At 39.8% G+C, this 21,150-nt stretch overlaps 1 protein-coding gene across 1 annotated transcript; it reads right to left on the reverse strand.

The window, feature by feature from the left end:
* Positions 1–13,128: 13,128 nt before the first annotated feature.
* LOC112666462 (olfactory receptor 7D2) lies at positions 13,129–14,699 on the reverse strand. Its single transcript, XM_025457444.3, has one exon. The coding sequence runs from the start codon at positions 14,683–14,685 to the stop codon at positions 13,630–13,632; it is 1,056 nt and encodes a 351-aa protein (XP_025313229.1). The 5' UTR covers positions 14,686–14,699; the 3' UTR covers positions 13,129–13,629.
* Positions 14,700–21,150: the final 6,451 nt, after the last annotated feature.

The following is a 21,150-nucleotide window of genomic DNA, read 5'->3' on the forward strand; positions in this document are numbered from 1 at the left end:
TGGTCTGTTTGCTGGAAAAGGAGACAAAAGCAACCCTCAATGAACAGTCAGCTGTGGGTGAATTCCTAGTATTCACCTTTGATCCCACTTTGCATGGACATCCTTCACCTTCCACTAGTCCTTCCAATGCCAGTGACTCATTCATTGAAGTGGCAACCCATTTCTATTTTATTTTTTAAAAAGCTTTATTTATTTATTCATGAGCGACAGAAAGAGAGGCAGAGACACAGGCAGAGGGAGAAGCGGGGCTCCCTGCAGGGAGCCTGATACAATACTCTATCCCAGGACCCCGGGATCAGGACCCGAGCCAAAGACAGGAGGTTCAACCAAAGACCCACTCAGGTGCCCTACCCATTTCTATTTTAAATGTGTATAATCATTCAGACTATCTTCAACTTAGCAGAAATCTTTCTCTTTTTATCTGCTACTCACTGGTTCTAGTTCTTCTATTCAATCTATGGATATAAACCAATTTCTTCTTTGGTATGATCTTCCAAAATAATTGAAGACATTCAAAGTCTTTTCTTTGATTACTCCCTTTATTCTAATAACCCTATCATAGTGATTAGGATGGGTTTTCAACTCAAACAACATTTACTCTGTTACCTGATGTCACAGTTGACATGCTGGTGTCACAGTTAACTCTCAGGTATCTTTTTTTCCCTAAAAATGTGGTTACTGCTATTACCTTCTTATTTATTTATTTATTTATTTATTTATTTATTTATTTATTTATTTATGATAGTCACAGAGAGAGAGAGAGAGGCAGAGACATAGGCAGAGGGAGAAGCAGGCTCCATGCACCAGGAGCCCGATGTGGGATTCGATCCCGGGTCTCCAGGATCGCGCCCTAGGCCAAAGGCAGGCGCCAAACCGCTGCGCCACCCAGGGATCCCTATTACCTTCTTTATAATGATTCAAAATGCTGTTGTGCACAGTAAGATGTCAATAAATAATAGCTATTTTATTAATCTATTCCTTTTATGATAATTATTTTTTGACATACAACTGCCCCAAAATACAGTGTTATAGAACTGTGATTTAGAAAAAGGGGTCTTGAGGGTGCCTGGGTAGCTCAGTCAGTTAAGCATTTCTTTTGCCTGAGGTCATGGTCTCTAGGTCCTGGGATCGAACCCCATATTGGGCTCTCTGCTCAGCAGGGAGTCTGCTTATCTCTCTGCTTGCCACTCTGCCTACTTGTGCATGTGGCCTCTCTGTCAAATAAATAAATAAAATCTTAAAAACAAAAAAAGAAGGAAAAGGGATCTTGAGTCAGACTTTCTAGAATAAAAATTTGGTCTACTAATTTACCCACCGTGTGGCCCTGACAAAGTTAATTAATCTCTTGTAGCTGCAGATACCTCACCTCTACAATGGGGGTGGTAAATAATCCATACATTGCAAGCCTGGTGAGTGAATTAAATGAGATCATGTATATAATATTTCTTGTATGGTTCTTGTGATATAAAGAGGACATTTGAAAAGGTGAGTTTCTGTTCTTACCATCACAAAAATTTTATCTTCTATGGCTATCATTTATCAATATTCTACTTAAACTGGGGTAGCCATCAAAGAGGGAACTCTTTTTTTTATTTTTTATTTTTATTTATTTATGATAGTCACACAGAGAGAGAGAGAGAGAGGCAGAGACATAGGCAGAGGGAGAAGCAGGCTCCATGCACCGGGAGCCCGACGTGGGATTTGATCCCGGGTCTCCAGGATCGCGCCCTGGGGCAAAGGCAGGCGCTAAACCACTGCGCCACCCAGGGTTCCCCAAAGGGGGAATTCTAATCATTATAAACACAACAGATCTGTAACCTCTTTTGACCACCACGTAGCACTTCTAGTTAATGAAGACCCTATGCCTCCCTCTTTCAGATACCACTTTCTAGGTAGATTCTTCCAAGAAAGAGGAAAAAGAATATGAACTACATAAATTAGAAGAATGGGGAAAAAATGGCAAAATCATTAAAATAAAATACAAAGCCTGTATGGGAGTGTATGTCCAAGTGTACATGTCTGCAAGTGGGGATGTATTATATTAAAAATCAGAGGAGTTAATTACAAAATATATTGGTTGACTTAATAAAAAATATTTAAAGATTCTATAAATAAAATCATCTTAAAAATGTAAAGGCAAATTTAAGATGTGAAAATAAATGTTTATACCTTCTATAATAGAAAAAGTTTCAGTATTATTAATGTCTGTAGAATGCTAATTAATTAAAAGGAAAACAGAACCACTGGGGATCAACTTAACCTAGGGAGGTGGATAGAAAAGACTTCTCTGAAATCTGAATATCTGAGCTGTGAGAGGAAGGAAGAACAATTAATTAACTGTTAATTAAGGGAAATAAGGAAAAGGCACACATTTTGAGCAGAAAGAACAGAACTTATAGTTTTCTCCATGGTTGGGTGAGCTTGGTAATGGAAAGAAATTGAGAGGCCAGTGAAATGGAGAACAGACAGTGAAGGTCAAAGGGAAAGAGTGTGTGAGCAGCACATGTGGAGCATCCTGTACTATTCCTTAGTGTGCTATCATGTTAGTAATTATATATATATTGTGGGTCCGAAACTGAGACTTTCTTAGCTCACCATTGTCTTTCCAGGGCCTTACATAGGGTCTGCACATAGTAGTTTTTCAACACATGCAAATGTTAGATGTATAATAAAGATTGAGACCAAAAGTGTCAACTATAATGCAAAAAACGAATCTTCAAACTCATCATATACCTGAATGTGAACACAAAATAGAATGATAAAGTTAAATGCAAAGCATTCATAATTGTTTAAAAGAATAATATATCACGAACAAGTCATACCTATTTTAGGAATGGAAAGATGGTTTAATGCTAGGATGTTTGCAAAAAAAAAAAAAAAAAGAAAAGAAAAAGAAAAAGGAAAACAATTCAGGGATCTCTGGGTGGCGCAGCGGTTTGGCGCCTGCCTTAAGCCCGGGGAGCGATCCTGGAGACCCGGGATCGAATCCCACGTCGGGCTCCCTGTGCATGGAGCCTGCTTCTCCCTCTGCCTGTGTCCCTGCCTCTCTCTCTCTCTCTCTGTGACTTTCATAAATAAATAAAAATTTTTTTAAAAAGTAAGAAAAATGCTTTAAAAAAACAATTCATCACAAATACAGGGAAATGAAGAGGAATAATAATCATAATCACAACAGAAAATGGATTTGAGAAAATGTAGCAGCTATTCCTGCGGTTAGCTTCCAGGATAGAGCCTCTCACTAAAGAAGGAAACTAAAAACAATTTCTTAACCTAATAAAGAATAGCTGTTGAAAACTGCAGCAACAGGGTTCTCTACATTAAAACACTAAAATATTTGTATTATCATGAAAAGGCCAAGGCAGTCCATTCCAACTTCAGTCATTCAACACTCTCATGAACATTTAAAGAGATTCATAAGAAAAATAAATCAGCCTGAGTACTCAATGCCAGAAGTAACGACATTATTTGTAGATACATTGTGGACACTAAAGGAAAACAAAATAATACAGAACTATCAAGTGCTATCAGCAAGTCAAATCTGCCAACAAAAATGGAATATAATAGAAAAATCCAATCACATGAGGAATGAAATAGTCAATACCTTGTGCTTCATAGATCTTCAGTTAATGAATAAATGATGGGATGGGTAATGGAACAGGAGCCTAGAATTCAAGGAATAGAATAGAGAAGAGGAGGAGACTCATTGGAAAATAGGAAATTTAGCAAGTGCTGGAAAGCCTGGTTTAAGGAGCGAGTAAAGCACCTTCATACTACAGAGACTTCAGCTTTGTACCTAAATATGGGACTGTTCCAGTTTCATTACTCTTAGAGGTAGACCAGTACCCACTTTCTCGCCCCATTCCCTCATACTCCTCCAGCCCTGACTGGGAAGCAGTGATCCTACCCTCTCTGATGGTTATCACTGAAGCTTTCTCTTCTCTGCAGTCTGTTCTGGAGCAGGCCATTTGGGTTTTCCCCCTAGGCTGGCAACAGAGAATTACAGGAAAGGGCCAACAGAGATATGTTATTATCATCCCAAAGGTTGTGTTCTTAGAGCTCTTCATTAAATAAATTGTTCTACTGACGTTCCTCTCTGAACAATTCAGCTCCCTTGGGATAGGAAGATGAAAGAATGGAAACATTTCAGACAATGCTGTGTCTGTGTAGAAAACAGTGGGCCAAGATGAAGGTATTTTCTTCAAGGAGAAATTCTTCTCTCTTTGGTTGACTTAAATGACAAAGTATCCCCTGAGGAACGTTGAACTCCTACAAGAACCAAAACCAGGAATGAGTATTCTGTGATGTTCACTTGTTCACTCCTTGAAGAGTCTTTGGAGATTGCAATGATCACTTAGTCCACAGTGTCATGGAGGCAAAGAGGTCCTTTCTGATGAAAAGCAGAGTGGTTAATAGTTTTGGTTCTATTGAAAGGACTAACCAAATGAGAACTGAAAATATTCCTTGACATTTGCTGGTGACATGGACGCCTTTGTTGATATTAGGGACGGCTCCATTTGTTACCTCTAAAGTGAGGGGTAGGGGCATAAACAATCCAGGTAGAGTGGGTTGATGAGTGACTATTGAAGAAATAGAGGTGCCGATATAAATCACCTATGACGTTTGTTAGGGAAGGTGAGGATAGAGGTAAATCATTGCATAAGAAATCATGGAGTATGGTTAGTTAACAAAATTTTTGTTTAATGGAAAATAAGGGAATGTGTTTGATTTCAAAGGGTATGACCATATTTATTTACTTCAGGCATTTAAATACAGAATACATTCTGGCCACACAATTCACAGGACACATATACAATCTAAGTAAACGACAATCATAATGTGCTGTATCTCCAATGTATGGGATACATGGGTCCAGAAATCAAAGCTGTTAGTAGAAGCAGCCCTGTCTAATGTCATGCCTGGTGAGCAAATTTGGCAGTATTTGCTTCAGGTCTCCTCCACTCTGGCATCAGCAGGTTTAGAGGTCTTGACATCTGGAAGGTAGCATTTCCAGAGACATAGAAAAAGTCCCATTGGGATGCCTGGCTGGCTCAGCGGTTGAGCATCTGCCGTTGGCTCAGGGCATGATCCCAGGTCCGGGGATCGAGTCCCACATCTTGGCTCCCTGTGAGAAGCCTGCTTCTTCCTCTATGTCTCTGCCTCTCTCTATATATATCTCTCATGAATAAACAAAATCTTTAAAAAAGTCAAGAAAAAGTCTCATTGAACTTCAAGCTATGTAGCTTGAGGTCCCTCATGGCAGAAAGACGAGTCATCATCATTACAGAGTTAATTTTTTTTAAAGATTTTATTTATTTATTTATTTGAGAGAGAGAGAGAGAGAGAGAGCGCACAAGTACAGAGGAGGAGGGAGAAGCAGACTACCTACTGAGCAGAGAGCCCAACATGGGGCTCAACTCTAGGACCCTGAGATCATGACCTGAGCTGAAGGCAGATACTGACTGAGCCACCCAGGTGCTCCTTGGCAGAATTAATTGACCCTGGTCATAAATGTCATTGCATGAGCATGGCAGTGGGCATGAACTGGTATCCAGCTGTGATCAGTCAGTGGATGGGAGCAGCCATCAGTATCCTCAGAGGAAATACAGTGGTGGATACACATGGCTGTCAGGCAGTTATACTCCCCCAGCAGGAGACTTGAGTGGGTAAGTCAGTTTCCTTTAGCTGAGGGCAATTCTCTAAGAGAGCTAAAGGCTGAGGAGTGTCAGATGGCTGCACTCCTTGAACCTGGAAAATAAGCCCATAGTTCTGAAGGGAGAAGTGGTTGACCCAACACAGATTTACTGTCCACCCCATCACCATTTGGATAGTGACCTGCAGCAACATGTAGTGTCCACAAGAGTTTATTTGTGATGCAGGAGAGTCAGAAGTTGGGAAGAATTGTCCTTAGAAAGGGGGAGCCACACTGAGAAATTAAGGATCTTGAGTAGGGCTGAACCAAGCATAATGTCTTTCTGACTGGTTCCTCTGTAACCCAATTCTCTCCCAATAAGGCCATAAGACAGAACATGAGATCAACCTGTGCCACTGCCAAGTGGAAACTATTTGTGGGATGTTTCACAGGCACATCAAACTGAATCTTTCTAACAACAAGTTTAGTGTTTTTCCCTCCCTACCTCCCTCTCTTCTTCCTTCCTTAGTGGGGATGAAACAGTCCCCTAGCTCATCTATCCATCCCATATCTTCTTCATCCATTCATCTATTGTTAGATGCTTGGGCTGCTTCCATATCTTGGCTATTGTAAATAAATTTGCAATAAACATGGGGACACACATGTCTTTTCAAATTAGTGTTTTTGTATTCTTTGGGTAAATAGTCATTAGTGGAATTACTGAATCATATGGCAATTCTATTACTCAGCCATAAAAAATAATGAAATATTGCCACTTACAATAACATGGATGGAACTAGAGGGTATAATGTTAAGTGAAGTAAGTCAATCAGAGAAAGACAAATACCATATAATTTCATTCATATATGGAATTTGAATTTGAGAAACAAAACAAAGAAAAGAAGAGACAAACATAAAAAACAGACTTTTAAATATAGACAACAAACTGGTGGTTGCCAGAGGGGAGATGGGTGGGGGGAGGTGAAATAGGTAAAGAGGATTAAGAGTACATTTATGGTGAGCACTGAAAAATATATAGAATTGTTGAATCATTCTATTGTACACTTGAGATTAATATAAAACAGTATGTTAATTATGCTGGAATCAGAAAACATTTAAAATGTTTTAATTGAAAGAAAAAGATTAATGGCACATTTGTTGCCAGAGAGAACTATAGTATTGTTTAAATTCTATAATGTACTTGCAGAATGATTCGTCTATCTTCCATCAAGCAGTCCTTGGCATCAATGGATCCATTACTGGGAATTCAGTCTTGCTCAAGCAAATCCATCCCCTCATTAAAAACAACAACAACAAAAAAAACCAAAAAAAAAAAAAAACTGATGAAGTGAAATGAAGGACACAATGCTCTTTCCTACCTCCCTGAGTCTATGGCTAAAACCTCTTAGTCCACATTTATTTCAAAAAGGTCTTTCAAATTTGGTTTCATTCATTTAACAAATATTTAAGTGTCTACCATGTGGTACAGACTCACTATGTATACTCAGACCAAAGTTAGCTAAATACAGATCATACAAAGACTGTGTTGTGCAGGAGGTGGGAGATGACTACAAACTAGTCATAGGCCATTATTATCTGGAGGAAAATGTCCAAATACCCAAACACTATGAAAAAATACATCTAGGGCAGCCCAGGTGGCTCAGCAGTTTAGTGCCGCCTTTGGTCTAGAGTGTGATCCTGGAGAACCCAGATGGAGTTCCATGTCAGGCTCCCTGCATGGAGCCTGCTTCTCCCTCTGCCTGTGTCTCTGCCTCTCTCTCTCTCTCTCTCTGTATGTGTGTCTCTATGAATAAATAAATAAAATCTTAAAAAAAATACATCTAGGTGATGCAGCCTGCATAGATGATGGCTTTGTTATCTGTATGTATCTTCACCAGTGTTTTTGGAGCCACAGTGGAACTGAAACAAGTATCAAGAAAAGATAGGTGGAAGAGAATAAAGTACATGGGTGTGTAGAGGTCATAGAGCAGATGGCCAGAATGATAAGATTTCCAAGTATGGTACCAGGTACCTGAACAAGAACAGTCTGAAGAGGGGCACCTGGATGGCTCAGTGGTTGAGTGTCTACCTTTGGCTCAGGTCATGATACTGGGGTCCTGGGATTGAGTCCCGCATCAGGCCCCCTGCAGGAAGTCTGCTTTTTTCTCTGCCTATATCTCTGCCTCTCTTTCTGTGTCTCTCATGAATAAATTTTTAAAAAATCTTAAAAAAAAAGCAGTGAAGAGAAAAGTCCCAAGAAGAGAGTTCCGAGACACCTATTTGGTTTCCTGCATCCATGTAGCTGATAATTCTGCGAGGAAAGAGCCAAAGCAATACTAATGAAAACAAAGAAACAGAAAGGGCACTGGGCTGGCTCAGTTGGTAGAGCATAAAACTCTTGATCTCTGGGTCATGAGTTCAAGCCCAACATTGGTTATGGAGCCTACTTTAAAATAACAACGACAGGGGATCTGGGTGGCTCAGTTGGTTAAGTGTCTGCCTTCAGCTCAGATCTTGATTCCAAGGTACTGGGATCAAGCCCTGCATCAAATCCTGCATCGGGCTCCTGCTCAGTGGGGAGTCTGCTTCTCCCTCTGCCCCTTCCCCTGCTTGTTCTCCCTGTCTTGCTCTCTCTCTCTCAAATAAATAAATTAAATCTCTAAAAACTAAAATAACAATAAAAAACAGGAGTCCCCAATATAAAAATATTTTTATGATATTAATGCCCAAAGAAAAAACAAAATCAAACATTTTCACCAGCAAACTAATCATTCACCAAGAAGGATTACAGATGTCATTATCTTGTATAGGTATCATTATGGGTATAATCTATTCCCTCCTTTAGATCTTTATCACAAATAGCCATTGTCTTTCAGATCTATCCCCATGGACCAGCAGCTTCTGGATGTTCAGCTCAGTATCAGTCCATTTGAGGTAAAACACATCAATGGTTTGAACATTCTTCTTTCTTTTGGGCTGAAATTTGTCTCTTGGAATTTCTGTCTCTGCTGTTTCTTTCTTTCTCTTTCTTTCTTTCTTTCTTTCTTTCTTTCTTTCTTTCTTTCTTTCTTTCTTTCTTTCTTTCTTTCTTTCTTTCTCTTTCTTTCTTTCTTCTTTCTTTCTTTCTTTCTTTCTTTTCTTTCTTTATTTCTTTCTTATTCTTTCTTTTTTCTTTTTTCCTTCTTTCTTTTCTTTCTTTCATTTCTTCTTCTTCTTCTTCTTCTTCTTCTTCTTCTTCTTTTCCTTTTTTCTTTCTTTCTTTCTTCTTTCTTTCTTTCTTTCTTTCTTTCTTTCTTTCTTTCTTTCTTTCTTTTCTTTCTTTAAAAGGTTTTATTTATTTATTCATGAGAGACAGAGACATAAGCAGAGGGAGAAGAATGCTCCCTGGGGGGAACCTGATGCAGAACTCAATTGCAGGACCTGGGATCATGATCTGAGCCAAAGCCAGGTGCTCAACCCCTGAGCCACCCGAGTGTCCCCCATATTTCTTTCATATTGTAGCAGATCCATGCATGTTGATGGTGCTCAGGCCCCACTTTGCTCTGTGGTCCTACTCCCTGACAACAGCTAATTGGATCAGAGAGTGTCTGGTCCAACCTGGCTAAACATTTTCTCCCCTGGAAATTTGGAAATGAAACTTAGATTCTAGTTAAGAATCTGAGGGAGTGGAGTTGATGGGATACATTAACCATTAAAGTTATAAATAAGATAAGCATATCTGCTATCATATCATCATTATTTAATTCAATCTAGAGCCTGAAGTCTCCTTCAAAGTCACAAATCTAAAATCTCTAGAGATTTTTTTTAAAGATTTTATTTATTTATTCATGAGAGACACACACACACACAGAGGCAGAGACCAGGCAGAGGGAGAATCAGAATCAGGCTCCACACAGGGAGCCTGACGCGGGACTCGATCCGGGTTTCCAGGATCAGGCCCTGGGCTGAAGGCGGTGCCAAACCACTGAGCCCCCAGGGCTGCCCTGTTACTTTATTTCTAAACATTTTAGCTGGTTGGGAGAGAAAGAGAACCATAATAAAATGGAAACTGTGCTTGACAATTCTATTCCAATGTGGGAAATTTTAAGGTGATCATGTTTTTCTCCACAGTGGGAGCTTTTCTCTCCTTAAGTGTGATTTCAGAGCTCAGGATTCCTTCTTTTTTTTTTTTTTTTTTTTTTTTTTTTTTTTTTTTTTTTTTTTAAAATTTTTTTATTTATTTATGATAGTCACAGAGAGAGAGAGGGGGGGGGGGCAGAGACACAGGCAGAGGGAGAAGCAGGCTCCATGCACCGAGAGCCCGATGTGGGACTCGATCCCGGGTCTCCAGGATCGCGCCCTGGGCCAAAGGCAGGCGCTAACCCGCTGCGCCACCCAGGGATCCCGCTCAGGATTCCTTCTAAAAAATATCTCACTGAAAGGGAACCCTCTTACACTGTTGGTGGGAATGTGAACTGGTGCAGCCACTCTGGAAAACTGTGTGGAGGTTCCTCAAAGAGTTAAAAATAGACCTGCCCTACGACCCAGCAATTGCACTGTTGGGGATTTACCCCAAAGATACAGATGCAATGAAACGCCGGGACACCTGCACCCCGATGTTTCTAGCAGCAATGTCCACAATAGCCAAACTGTGGAAGGAGCCTCGGTGTCCATCGAAAGATGAATGGATAAAGAAGATGTGGTTTATGTATACAATGGAATATTCCTCAGCCATTAGAAATGACAAATACCCACCATTTGCTTCAACGTGGATGGAACTGGAGGGTATTATGCTGAGTGAAGTAAGTCAATCGGAGAAGGACAAACATTATATGTCCTCATTCATTTGGGGAATATAAATAATAGTGAAAGGGAATATAAGGGAAGGGAGAAGAAATGTGTGGGAAATATCAGAAAGGGAGACAGAACATAAAGACTCCTAACTCTGGGAAACGAACTAGGGGTGATGGAAGGGGAGGAGGGCGGGGGGTGGGGGTGACTGGGTGGCGGGCACTGAGGGGGGCACTTGACGGGATGAGCACTGGGTGTTATTCTGTATGTTGGTAAATTGAACACCAATAAAAATAAATTTATTATAAAAATAAAAAATAAAAAAATATCTCACTGGAATCTGAGCTACATGTTCTGTGCCAATCAATATACTTAAATAACAATTGTAAAGGACCTAAGTCCCTGATGGCACCCTAAGTCAAAGACTTGCCCTTTCAGATATGAATATAAAAACATGTAACAGTGTAAATAAAACCTACTAACAAAATCAATAGAAAACACCATAATCTTTATCATTACTAGTTCATTTAATATGAACAGTACCCCCTGACATATGTTATTGTTTTAATTTTAGTAATGAGTAACAGAAGTAGAGAGAAGCTGACCAACTTGCAAATGGCAGAGCTGGAATTGGACCAGATGCCTGACTTCAGAATAGGTAGAAAATGTGCTTTGAGAATTTAAAAATTAAAAGGTGCCTTTCTAAGTCATTGGGAATGGAAGGACTAGTATAAAGTATGAGAATAAATTGTTTTTTACTTGGAAAGAGTAGATCTCACATCCCACTGAACAGAAATACATCATAGGTAGAGTACATTTCAAAAATGAAAATATAAATTTGAACTATAGGAAATAACTTTTGAAAAAATTTGTTACAATACATAGACAAAGATTTTAACAATACGATGCAAAATCACAAACCATATCAAGTCGTATTAGAGATATCACATATACTGGACAGAGATTGTGAATTATGACAATAAAGGAATGGAATTTTATATGTTAAAAACCCTATTCAAATAACCAATTTGGGAACTAGATTAATATTCCTAACAGGTCCACTTAGACAATGTGATATTTCCTACAGTCCTGCAAGTGAATAGTGCCAGTCTGATTTTAAGTTATACAGGACTCCAAGGCTACTATAGAAAGGATGACTACTTCAGAGGCACTTACCTTCCGTTGAAAAAGCATTTCTTGGGGTGCCTGGGTGGCTCATTCAGTTAAATATCTGACTGTTGATTTCAGCTCAGGTCATGATCTTGAGATTGTGAGATTGAGTCCCACATTAGGCTCTTGTGCTGGGTATGTAACCTGCTTGAGGTTGTCTCTTTCCCTCTCCCTTTGCCCCTCCTCCTACACTCTCTCTAAAAAATGAAAGAGAGCATTTCTAGCACAATAATAAATTAATTCTCCTCTTTCAAAGATGTAGGCCACATATAGATTTATATATGAATGTATATGTGTATATATGTATGTGTATAAGTGTTAATGTGAAATTGAATTAAAGTTCTCCAAAAAAGAGTGGGAGGATCACAAAAGAATGAAAAAGGAGATCTCAGACTTACTTTTAGCATGACAGTAAAAGTCATTAGAGTAGATAAATGCTCTAATTTGGATTTCTAGCCTTGGGACATGTAACAGTAGGAGTAGATTAGCCTATGTTGTTGAAAACAGCAACAGTGTGTATAAAAGCACTAAAATGTTACTGGTTTATTTTTTATTTATTTTTTATTTTATTTTTTTAATGTTACTGGTTTAATGAAACAAAATCTTATTTCTTTCTCTTGAAAAGTATCTACTAACTCGGACAACTATCCAGAGGAGTCCTCCACATATTGACCAGCTTTCTAAACTCTTTGGATCTTGTGATGCCTTCATTCCATATCAAGAGAAGAGTGAACATGAAGAATAATGTACCAACTCTTCAACTGTTTTAGTCTAGGAGGGATACATCACTTCCACTCATATTTTATTAGACACATCAAAACATATTATTACAACCTTTAACTTCAAGGGAGAAAGAAAATGCTATTCTTTTGGGTATCCAATAGGAGAGGATATCCAGAAATATTGTTAACCAAGCAAAAAAAAAAATCCACCATTCGGATGTACACATTGAAATCCATGTGAACAGCTGGGCAGCCTGTTATAAGAATATGGGCTCAGGGTCAGATTACTGAATTTGAATCCTGATTTTGCTACTTGGTTGCTCTGTAACTTTGGGGAATATTTTTAAGCTCTTAGATTCTCAGTTTTCTTACTTCTAAAATGGAGACAGTAATCATTCCCATAGAGGAAGACTACATAAGATAGTAGAGAGCAGTTAGCATAGGCTTACCATATAATAAGTACTAAAACACTGTATTTTAATATGTATTTTTAATCATATTTTATCCAGTAAAAAAAACCCAAAACACTGTTGGTAGTACATGCACACGAACAACAAAAATTCACAACAGAACACATAGAAATAAGTGAAAGTGAACAACCAATACTTTAAGTATTCTCTTCTTTTTTTTTTTTTTAATTTTTTTATTTATTTATGATAGTCACAGAGAGAGAGAGAGAGAGAGAGAGAGAGAGAGAGAGGCAGAGACAAAGGCAGAGGGAGAAGCAGGCTCCATGCCCCGGGAGCCCGACGTGGGATTTGATCCCCGGTCTCCAGGATCGCGCCCTGGGCCAAAGGCAGGCGCCAAACCGCTGCGCCACCCAGGGATCCCTAAGTATTCTCTTCTAACATTTGAGATAACAAAGCTAAAAAGTAAGTGCTCCAAATCCAAGTTACAACTTACCATTGAGGAAGTTAGAAAGAAGATTGAGGACATAGCTTTTTAAAAAGATTTTATTATTTATTTATTCATGAGAGACACACTAAAAGAGGCAGAGACATAGACAGAGGGAGGATTGGGCTCCTCACAGGGAGTCCGATGTGGGACTCGATCCCCAGGCCTGGGATCATGCCCTGAGCCGAAGGCAGGTGCTCAACCTCTGAGTCACCCAGGCATCCTGAGGACATACTTTTTTGGACAACAGATAGGGCAGAAAGATCATCAGATAAATTATGCAGAAATTAGTTGTTTAAAAGTGTGTAAAAACTAGGAGAGAGTAATCATAGATCCTTCAAGACTGGGTGAAACAGAGTTTGCAAGATTCAAGAGTAAACTTTAGAATCAAAGTTTTGCCCTTGGGATCCAGAAAACTCCTTAGTCCTAGGGCCAGTATATCCATCACAGACAAGAGGTCACTCTACTGAGAAGGCTTCCCAGTGCCCCCTTCACATCCTTGTTCCTCAGGCTGTAGATGAAGGGGTTCAGCATGGGGGTGACCACAGTGTACATCACTGAAGCCACTGAGACTTTCTGGGGGGAGTGAGTTACTGCAGAAGTGAAGTATACCCCAACACCTGTCCCATAAAATAAAGAAACAACTGAGAGGTGAGACCCACAGGTGGAAAATGCTTTTTGCTTTCCCCCAGATGAAGACATCTTCCTTATAGATGAAGCAATCTGTGAGTAGGAGAAAAGGATACCAACAAGGGGAAAAACACCCAGCACACCAGTCATAAAGTATATCAACGTGCTGTTCAGAAAGGTATCAGAGCAGGCCAACTTGAGAATCTGTGTCAGTTCACAGAAGAAATGTGGAATTTCAAGGTCTCTGCAGAAGCTCAGGTGCCTCATCAGAGAGATATGAAGAAGGGATGTCATGATACCAACAAACCAGGTAGCAAAAACCAACAGGCCACAGAGGCGTGGGCTCATGATGACTGTGTAGTGCAGGGGGTGGCAGATGGCCACAAACCGGTCATAGGCCATTACAGTAAGGAGTAGAGTGTCTAGGATGGGAAAAAACATGGAAAAATATACCTGCGTGAGGCAGTCCATGTAGGAGATGGCTTTGTTCTCTGTGTGGATGTTCACCAGCATCTTGGGCACTATGGTGGTGCTGAAACAGATGTCAACCAACGACAGATTGGAGAGGAAGAAGTACATGGGGGTATGGAGGTGGGGGTCAGAGCAGATGGCCAGGATGATGAGCAGGTTCCCAAGCACAGTGACCAGGAACATACACAGGAATAGCCCAAATATGAAGGGTTGTAGTTCTGGATCCTCAGAGAACCCAAGGAGGATGAACTCTAAAATTCCTGTTAGATTTCCTGCTTCCATGTACCCGATATATCTATAAAGGAAGAGACAAGAGTAACATGAAGTAGCAGCAAAGTGGCACCCTCCATTTAACAAAAATGTTGGCCTTTTGCTCAAGTTATTTATGAGGTCAGTCATTTTGATAAGTGTTGGGTCTTATAAGTGAGATCAGAAAAAAATGGAGTCTTACGCCAACCACCCATCTTAAGAAAATAAGCCAGTCAGAGAAGGACAAATACCATATGATTTCACTCATCTGTGGAATTTAAGAAACAAAACAAATGATGATAGCAGAAAAAGAAAGGAAAACTGGGGTGTCTGGGTGGCTCCATGGGTTAAGCATTCACCTTTAGATCAGGTCATGGTCCCAGAGTCCTAGGATCAAGCAGGACTCTCTGCTCAGTGGGAAATCTGCTTCTCCTTCTTTCTCTGCCCCTCCCCTTAACATGTTCTCTCTCTCTTGAATAAATCAATAAGATTTTTTAAAAAGAGAGAGGAAAACCAAAAAAACTGATTCTTAACTATATGTCAACTAGCTGGAATTTAAATAGAAACAAACAAACAAAAACAGAATCCATTTTATAACAAGTAAAATGCAATCCTACAGAATGGAATCTAGAATTCTAATCGCCTATCTTTAAAAAATTTTTTTAAATTTAATTTAGTTAACATATACTATATTACTCGTTTAGGAGTAGAATCATCACTTGCATGTAACACCCAGTGCTCATCACATCACATGCTCTCCTTAATGCCCATCACTCAATTACCCCACACCCACACCCACCTCCCCTCCAGCAACCCTCAGTTTGTTTCTTAGAGTTAGGAGTCTCTTATGGTTTCTGTCTCTCTCTGTTTTTTCCCTAATCACCTATCCTAAGCATCCATTTTATAACAGTCCTATTGGATGGTCATGGAGCTTCAAAATGGGACACATAAAAATCACGTACCTCCTAATAGGAGGCACTGGAAAGGACCCAAAGTAACTTCTGTGAGACTCCTGCTAAAGATGCAGGACTTCAATTTAGAGACTAGGGAACATCAGACAAACTCAAATTGAGGGACATTATACACAATTTCTGATCCATGTCCTTCAAAACTGCCAATGTCATCAAATACAAAGAGTCTAGGAACTGTTCCAGATTAAAGGAAGCTTAAGAGACATGTCAACAAGGGGATCCCTGGGTGGCTCATCAGTTTAGCACCTGCCTTTGGCCCAGGGCGTGACCCTGGAGTCCCGGGATTGAATCCCACATCAGGCTTCATGCAGGGAGCCTGATTCTCCCTCTGTCTGTGTCTCTGCCTCTCTGTGTGTCTCTCATGAATAACTAAATAAAAATATTTAAAAAAGAGACATGTCAACATGAAATGCCTAATCCTGGATCTTCTTTTGCTATACATAACATTATTAGGATAATTGTCAAAATATAAATGAGTTCTATAAATTTGATAGTAGCATTATATTAATGTTACTATCTTGATTTTGATCATTATACTGTAGTTATGTGAGGAAAATGTCCTTGGTTTTTTTTTTTTAAGATTTTATTTATTTATTCATGAGAGACACACACAGAGGCAGAGATGTAGGCAGAGGGAAAAGCAGGCTCCCTGCAAGAAGCCCAATTTGGGCCTTGATCCTGGACCCCAGTATCACACCTTGAGCTGAAGGCAGATGCTCAACTGCTGAGCCACCCAGGCATCTCAAAATGTCCTTGTTTTTAGGGAATACCAAAGAGTTAGAGGTAAAGAGGTATCATATTTGCAGTGCAACTTACTTGCAAATGGTTCTGAAAACACACACAAAGAAAAGGAAGAGAGAAAAGTGGATGAAGAAAAAAGTAAAGATGGTAAAGTCTAACATCTGGGGGATCTGAGATATACCTAGGAGCTTTTATATTATTCTTTCAACTTTTCTGTAAATCTGAAGTGAAGTCAAAATTAAAAGTTAAAAAGTAGCATTTTCACACAATACCCAGTGGGAAGAAAAAGAAGAAGAAAATCCATCCATGAGATGTTGTCAGGAAAGAGTCAAACTTCTAAGAACACTGCAGGTGTAGTGACCACTCACAGATTTGGAGCCCACATCCACACTCCCCTAGAAACCTCAGCAAGGGAAATTAGTCTAAAGGGGTCCTGGATGAATTGTATTCTTGGATGAATTGTATTCTAGGTCTCAGTCAGAAGCAAACACAAATCTCTGCAAGGAGCTTTCATCTGAGGATCTCTGCCACAGTATCCATAAGGGAGATTGGTCTGATATCTTTCTTTTCACAGCCTTCTGATGCTTGCCTGCATATGCCAGTTCCTTCTGATTCCCAGTCTTACTAAGCACTGCACTAAACTTTCACTCTAGAAGCACCAACATTTTGCTTTCTGAGGAATTCTAAAAATGCTTTAATCTTCCCCCAGCTATGCCTGTGCAAGTACTGCCCTCCCTGCCCTTCCATGCCTTTGTCTTCCTGAGATCATTTCTGTCCTTATTTCTCAGATGAAACATCATTTCCTCAGAGGAGCCTTTCCTGAACCCTCCCTACCCTGCAAGTGTAGACCCTTGACCCATGCCTTCATAGTCTCCTGAATTTTATGATATATAGCATATCATAGCTATATATTCACATTTACTTATGGAAATATTTAATTAACATGTCCCTCTCAGCACTGAATTATCAGCTACACAAGTTCAGATCACATGTTTAAAGTAAAATTTAGTTTTCCTCATATCCCCAGTGCTTTGTACTGGAATAGCATGGAAAGTGGAAAAAAGACTGAAACCAAAAATGAAAAAAACTGATCACATGTATTACAAAATAAATCTACAGGTTAACCTCACATTGACTACAGAAGCAACAAAGTGAAAAAGGAGTAAAATGAAGCACAATCAGTCAATGCAGAAAATAATACAGCTTCAAAGCAAATAAAAATACATTTAATAAAATCTAACAAGTCCTGATGGGAAGGGAACAGAGTAAAATTTTAGTCATATGGAACCAAAGGATACTGCCAAAAGGTGATAAAGAATAGCTATGTTAAAGTAAGTGTTAATCCAAGATCCATTATCCTAAAAAACAAAACAAGGAAACAAAAAGCAGAAAGGGGAAATGATGCCTGCTGTTATAATGATTTATTTAAAAAACTTTTTAAAAGATTTTTATGTATTTATTCATGAGATACACAGAAAGAGAGAGAAAGAGAGGCAGAGACACAGGCAGAGGGAGAAGCAGGCTCCATGCAGGGAACCTGACGCAGGACTTTATCCCAGGACTCCAGGATCACACCCTGGGCTGAAGGCGGCGCTAAACTGCTGAGCCACCCGGGCTGCCCTGTTATAATTATTTAAGACTGTTTCCAATAAATCAAAAGAAATGCCATAAGACAGAAAAGCGAAATGAGATATAATAGTAAGAAATCAAAAGCAAATCTGGTCGCTCTTAGCTGCTGATGTGATTGCCTGCTAGAACACTAAAGAAAGTCAACTTCAACACAATGAGAATGAATCAGTGTCATTAGCTTCTTATGTATCTGTAAACAATCATTAGGAAAGATAAGAGAGAAAGTTCCATTCACAACTGCAATGACGACATAGAGAACACCCGGCACCGAGTGGGCATGCAGTACATATTTCATGAATCACAGGGTGTATACAACCTGGTAGAAACCAAGTCATGATGGTGGTAGGGTGGAGAAACAGATATCCTGCTGGAGCAGAGATTCTCCAATCGTTGCCTGCATTAGAATCACCTGGAGGACTTGCTGAAACAGATTTCTGGGTCTCCTCAGAGTTTCTGTCTAGGGCAGGGCCTGAGAATATTCATTTCTAACAAGCTCCCAGGAGAACTGCTGCAGCTGCTCAGGAACCCCACTGCGAAAACGACTTCACTAGAGAAGCATAAGGAAGGTGTGGGCAGGTGGGTTAGAAACTCCTAAGAGTCCACTTGAGGGAGTGCCAATGCCAGTGACACTGAGAAAGTCACTAGTCACTAGTTTCTAATGAGGGCTCATTAGAGCTGAGGGTGACAGAAAGCAGTAGCAATGGAATCCAAAAAGACATAAATAACCAGGGAAATACATTCCAGAAGTGAAAAAAAGGGAGGGGGCCAGAAGTCATAATTAGCCCTATTACCTCCTTCCTCTACCCCATTTTTAATCCTGCTTTTCATACCCAGTACTCACTAGGACAGTGGGACTTAGTTGGCTGGCATTGCATAAAGAAACGTTGTGCAACCTCCTTCTCTTCTGTTGGATGCTTAGGACAGACTCTACCAGAGAATGGCAGGGAGACAGAACCCGTCACCAAGTCATGTCTGTGAGAGGCACAGGTGTGGTCTCCTCCTGGTCAGATGTCACTGAACTATAGGTGAGGATGGTAGGGAATTATTTATGGTTTCTCAAGTCCCTGGGGACTTGAGATGAGGGGAGATGAGGGGAGATGATTTCTCATTGCTCCTCATTAAATAAATTGTTCTCCTGATGTTCCATTCTTCAAGTCATTCAGCTCCCTTGGCGTAAAGAGAAAATGGCAGAACGGAACCTTGTGTGCTAATTCTGTTTCCACCAAGGCAGCTTTGGATCCAGATGGATTGTTCCGCCCCCATGGGCCTCTTCCTTCATCACTATGGATTTGGCTTTGATGGAAAGAGGCTTCCCCTCAGGAATGTGTTCCTGCTGCAAAGACCCAGCTCCCTGTAGCCACAGTGTTTAGGGTCTCAAAGTAACCCAGAGGAAAGAAAGATGCATTTGTCTCAGTGAATCCCTTGTGACCATATTGTTACTGCATAGGCTACATGGTGTTGAACATGCTGTGTAGATAAACAAAGACCCGTTTCAAGAAAGGGAGGGTCAACCATGTAAAATGATGATTCTAGGTCAAGTCAGAGAGGCTGAACAATTTCCTTGGGATTTATTGACATGAAAAATAATAAAAAGAGAGATTTGGTGGAGTGGTGGGGAGGAGTCTACTTGTACTGGGATTTAGGGGCGAGAAAAGTGACTTCTTCTCCTTTCAAGAGTGCTATCTTTAGAGGGAGGGTAATACCATAAGTGGCTTTTTTTTTCATTTTGGATGTGAAAAAATACTTAAATGACAAAGGAAACACTCCAATTGATTGTAGAAAATTAAATTGATATTCCATGATTTACCATAAAAACTGAAGTTCTATCATGTTTTGATTTTTTTATTTTTTTAAAAGATTTTATTTATTTATCCATGAGACACACACACACACACACACACACACACACACACAGAGAGAGAGAGAGAGAGAGAGAGAGAGAGAGGCAGAGAGAGGCAGAGGGAGAAGCAGGCTCCAAGCAGGGAGCCCGATGTGGAACTTGATCCTGGGACTTCAGGATCATGCCCTGAGCCGAAGGCAACGCTAATGAGGCTAGTGTGGCTCTGAGCCACCCGGGCTGCCCATACCATATGTTTTTAAATGAATAAACCAAGAGCAAAAAAATAAAAAAATAAAAAAATAAATAAACCAAGGGCACCAGGGTGGCTCAGTCACGTAAGCATCTGATTCTTTTTTTTTTTTTTACATTAAATGTATAGCTTTTTTCTTTTAATGTTATCATACTTCATTCAAGTGGTTTTAAAAAAAGAATCATGCCAAAGAAAATCATGATTTTTGGTTTAATCCTGAGTTAAGAATATTAAGGATTTGCCCACAATGCATATGGTCTTCTATATACAACAGATGATTTTATATACAATTTCAAATCCAATACATGGGGCAGCCCCGGCGGCGCAGCGGTTTAGCGCCACTTGCAGCCCAGGGTGTGATCCTGGAGACCCTGGATTGAGTCCCACGTCAGGCTCTCTGCATGGACCCTGCTTCTCCCTCTGCCTGTGTCTCTGCCTCTCTCTCTCTGCATCTCTATGAATAAATAAATAAAATCTAAAAAAAATAAAACTTAAAAAAAATAAAATCCAATCCAATACATTATGAATTTATGATTCAGAAGTACCCTTAAATATTTTTAAGCAGTAGAAACACACATGATAGTTACAAGTGGAAATAATACCCGCAAAGTGTTCTATATTATTATCCCAGAGACACACCATAGAGGTCTCAGGTTATTAAGAAAACACCAAAAAATGTATTTTAAGAGTATGTTTTTGGGAGTGGGAAAGAATAACAGTTTTCCCTTTGGTTTTTTTTTTTTTTTTTTTTTTTTCCCTTTGGTTTAAAATACTCAACAGCCTAGGGGATCCCTGGGTGGCTCAGCGGTTTGGAGCCTGCCTTTGGCCCAGGGCCCGATCCTGGGTTCCCGGCGTGGAGCCTACTTGTCCCTCTGACTGTGTCTCTGCCTCTCTCTCTCTCTCTCTCTCTCTCATGAATAAATAAATAAATAAATCTTGAAAAAATAAAATAAAATACTCAACAGCCTAAAGTCATGAACCTGAGAAGGTAGCAGTCTCTGGAGGAGTTAGAATTACAGAGAAATCCAGCGTGGAAGCACACCTGTGCTTTCTACTCTACCCCCACCCCCCACCCCCACCCCTCTGCCAGCATAGGCTCAGGTTCCCACTTTATTATTTTTTTTAAGCTAAATGTTAATTTAATTTTTTTTGTTGGAGTTCAATTTGCCAACATATAGCATAAC

This window comes from Canis lupus, chromosome 20 (genome assembly GCF_003254725.2).
Source record: "Canis lupus dingo isolate Sandy chromosome 20, ASM325472v2, whole genome shotgun sequence".
NCBI classification, from domain to species: Eukaryota; Metazoa; Chordata; class Mammalia; order Carnivora; family Canidae; genus Canis; species Canis lupus.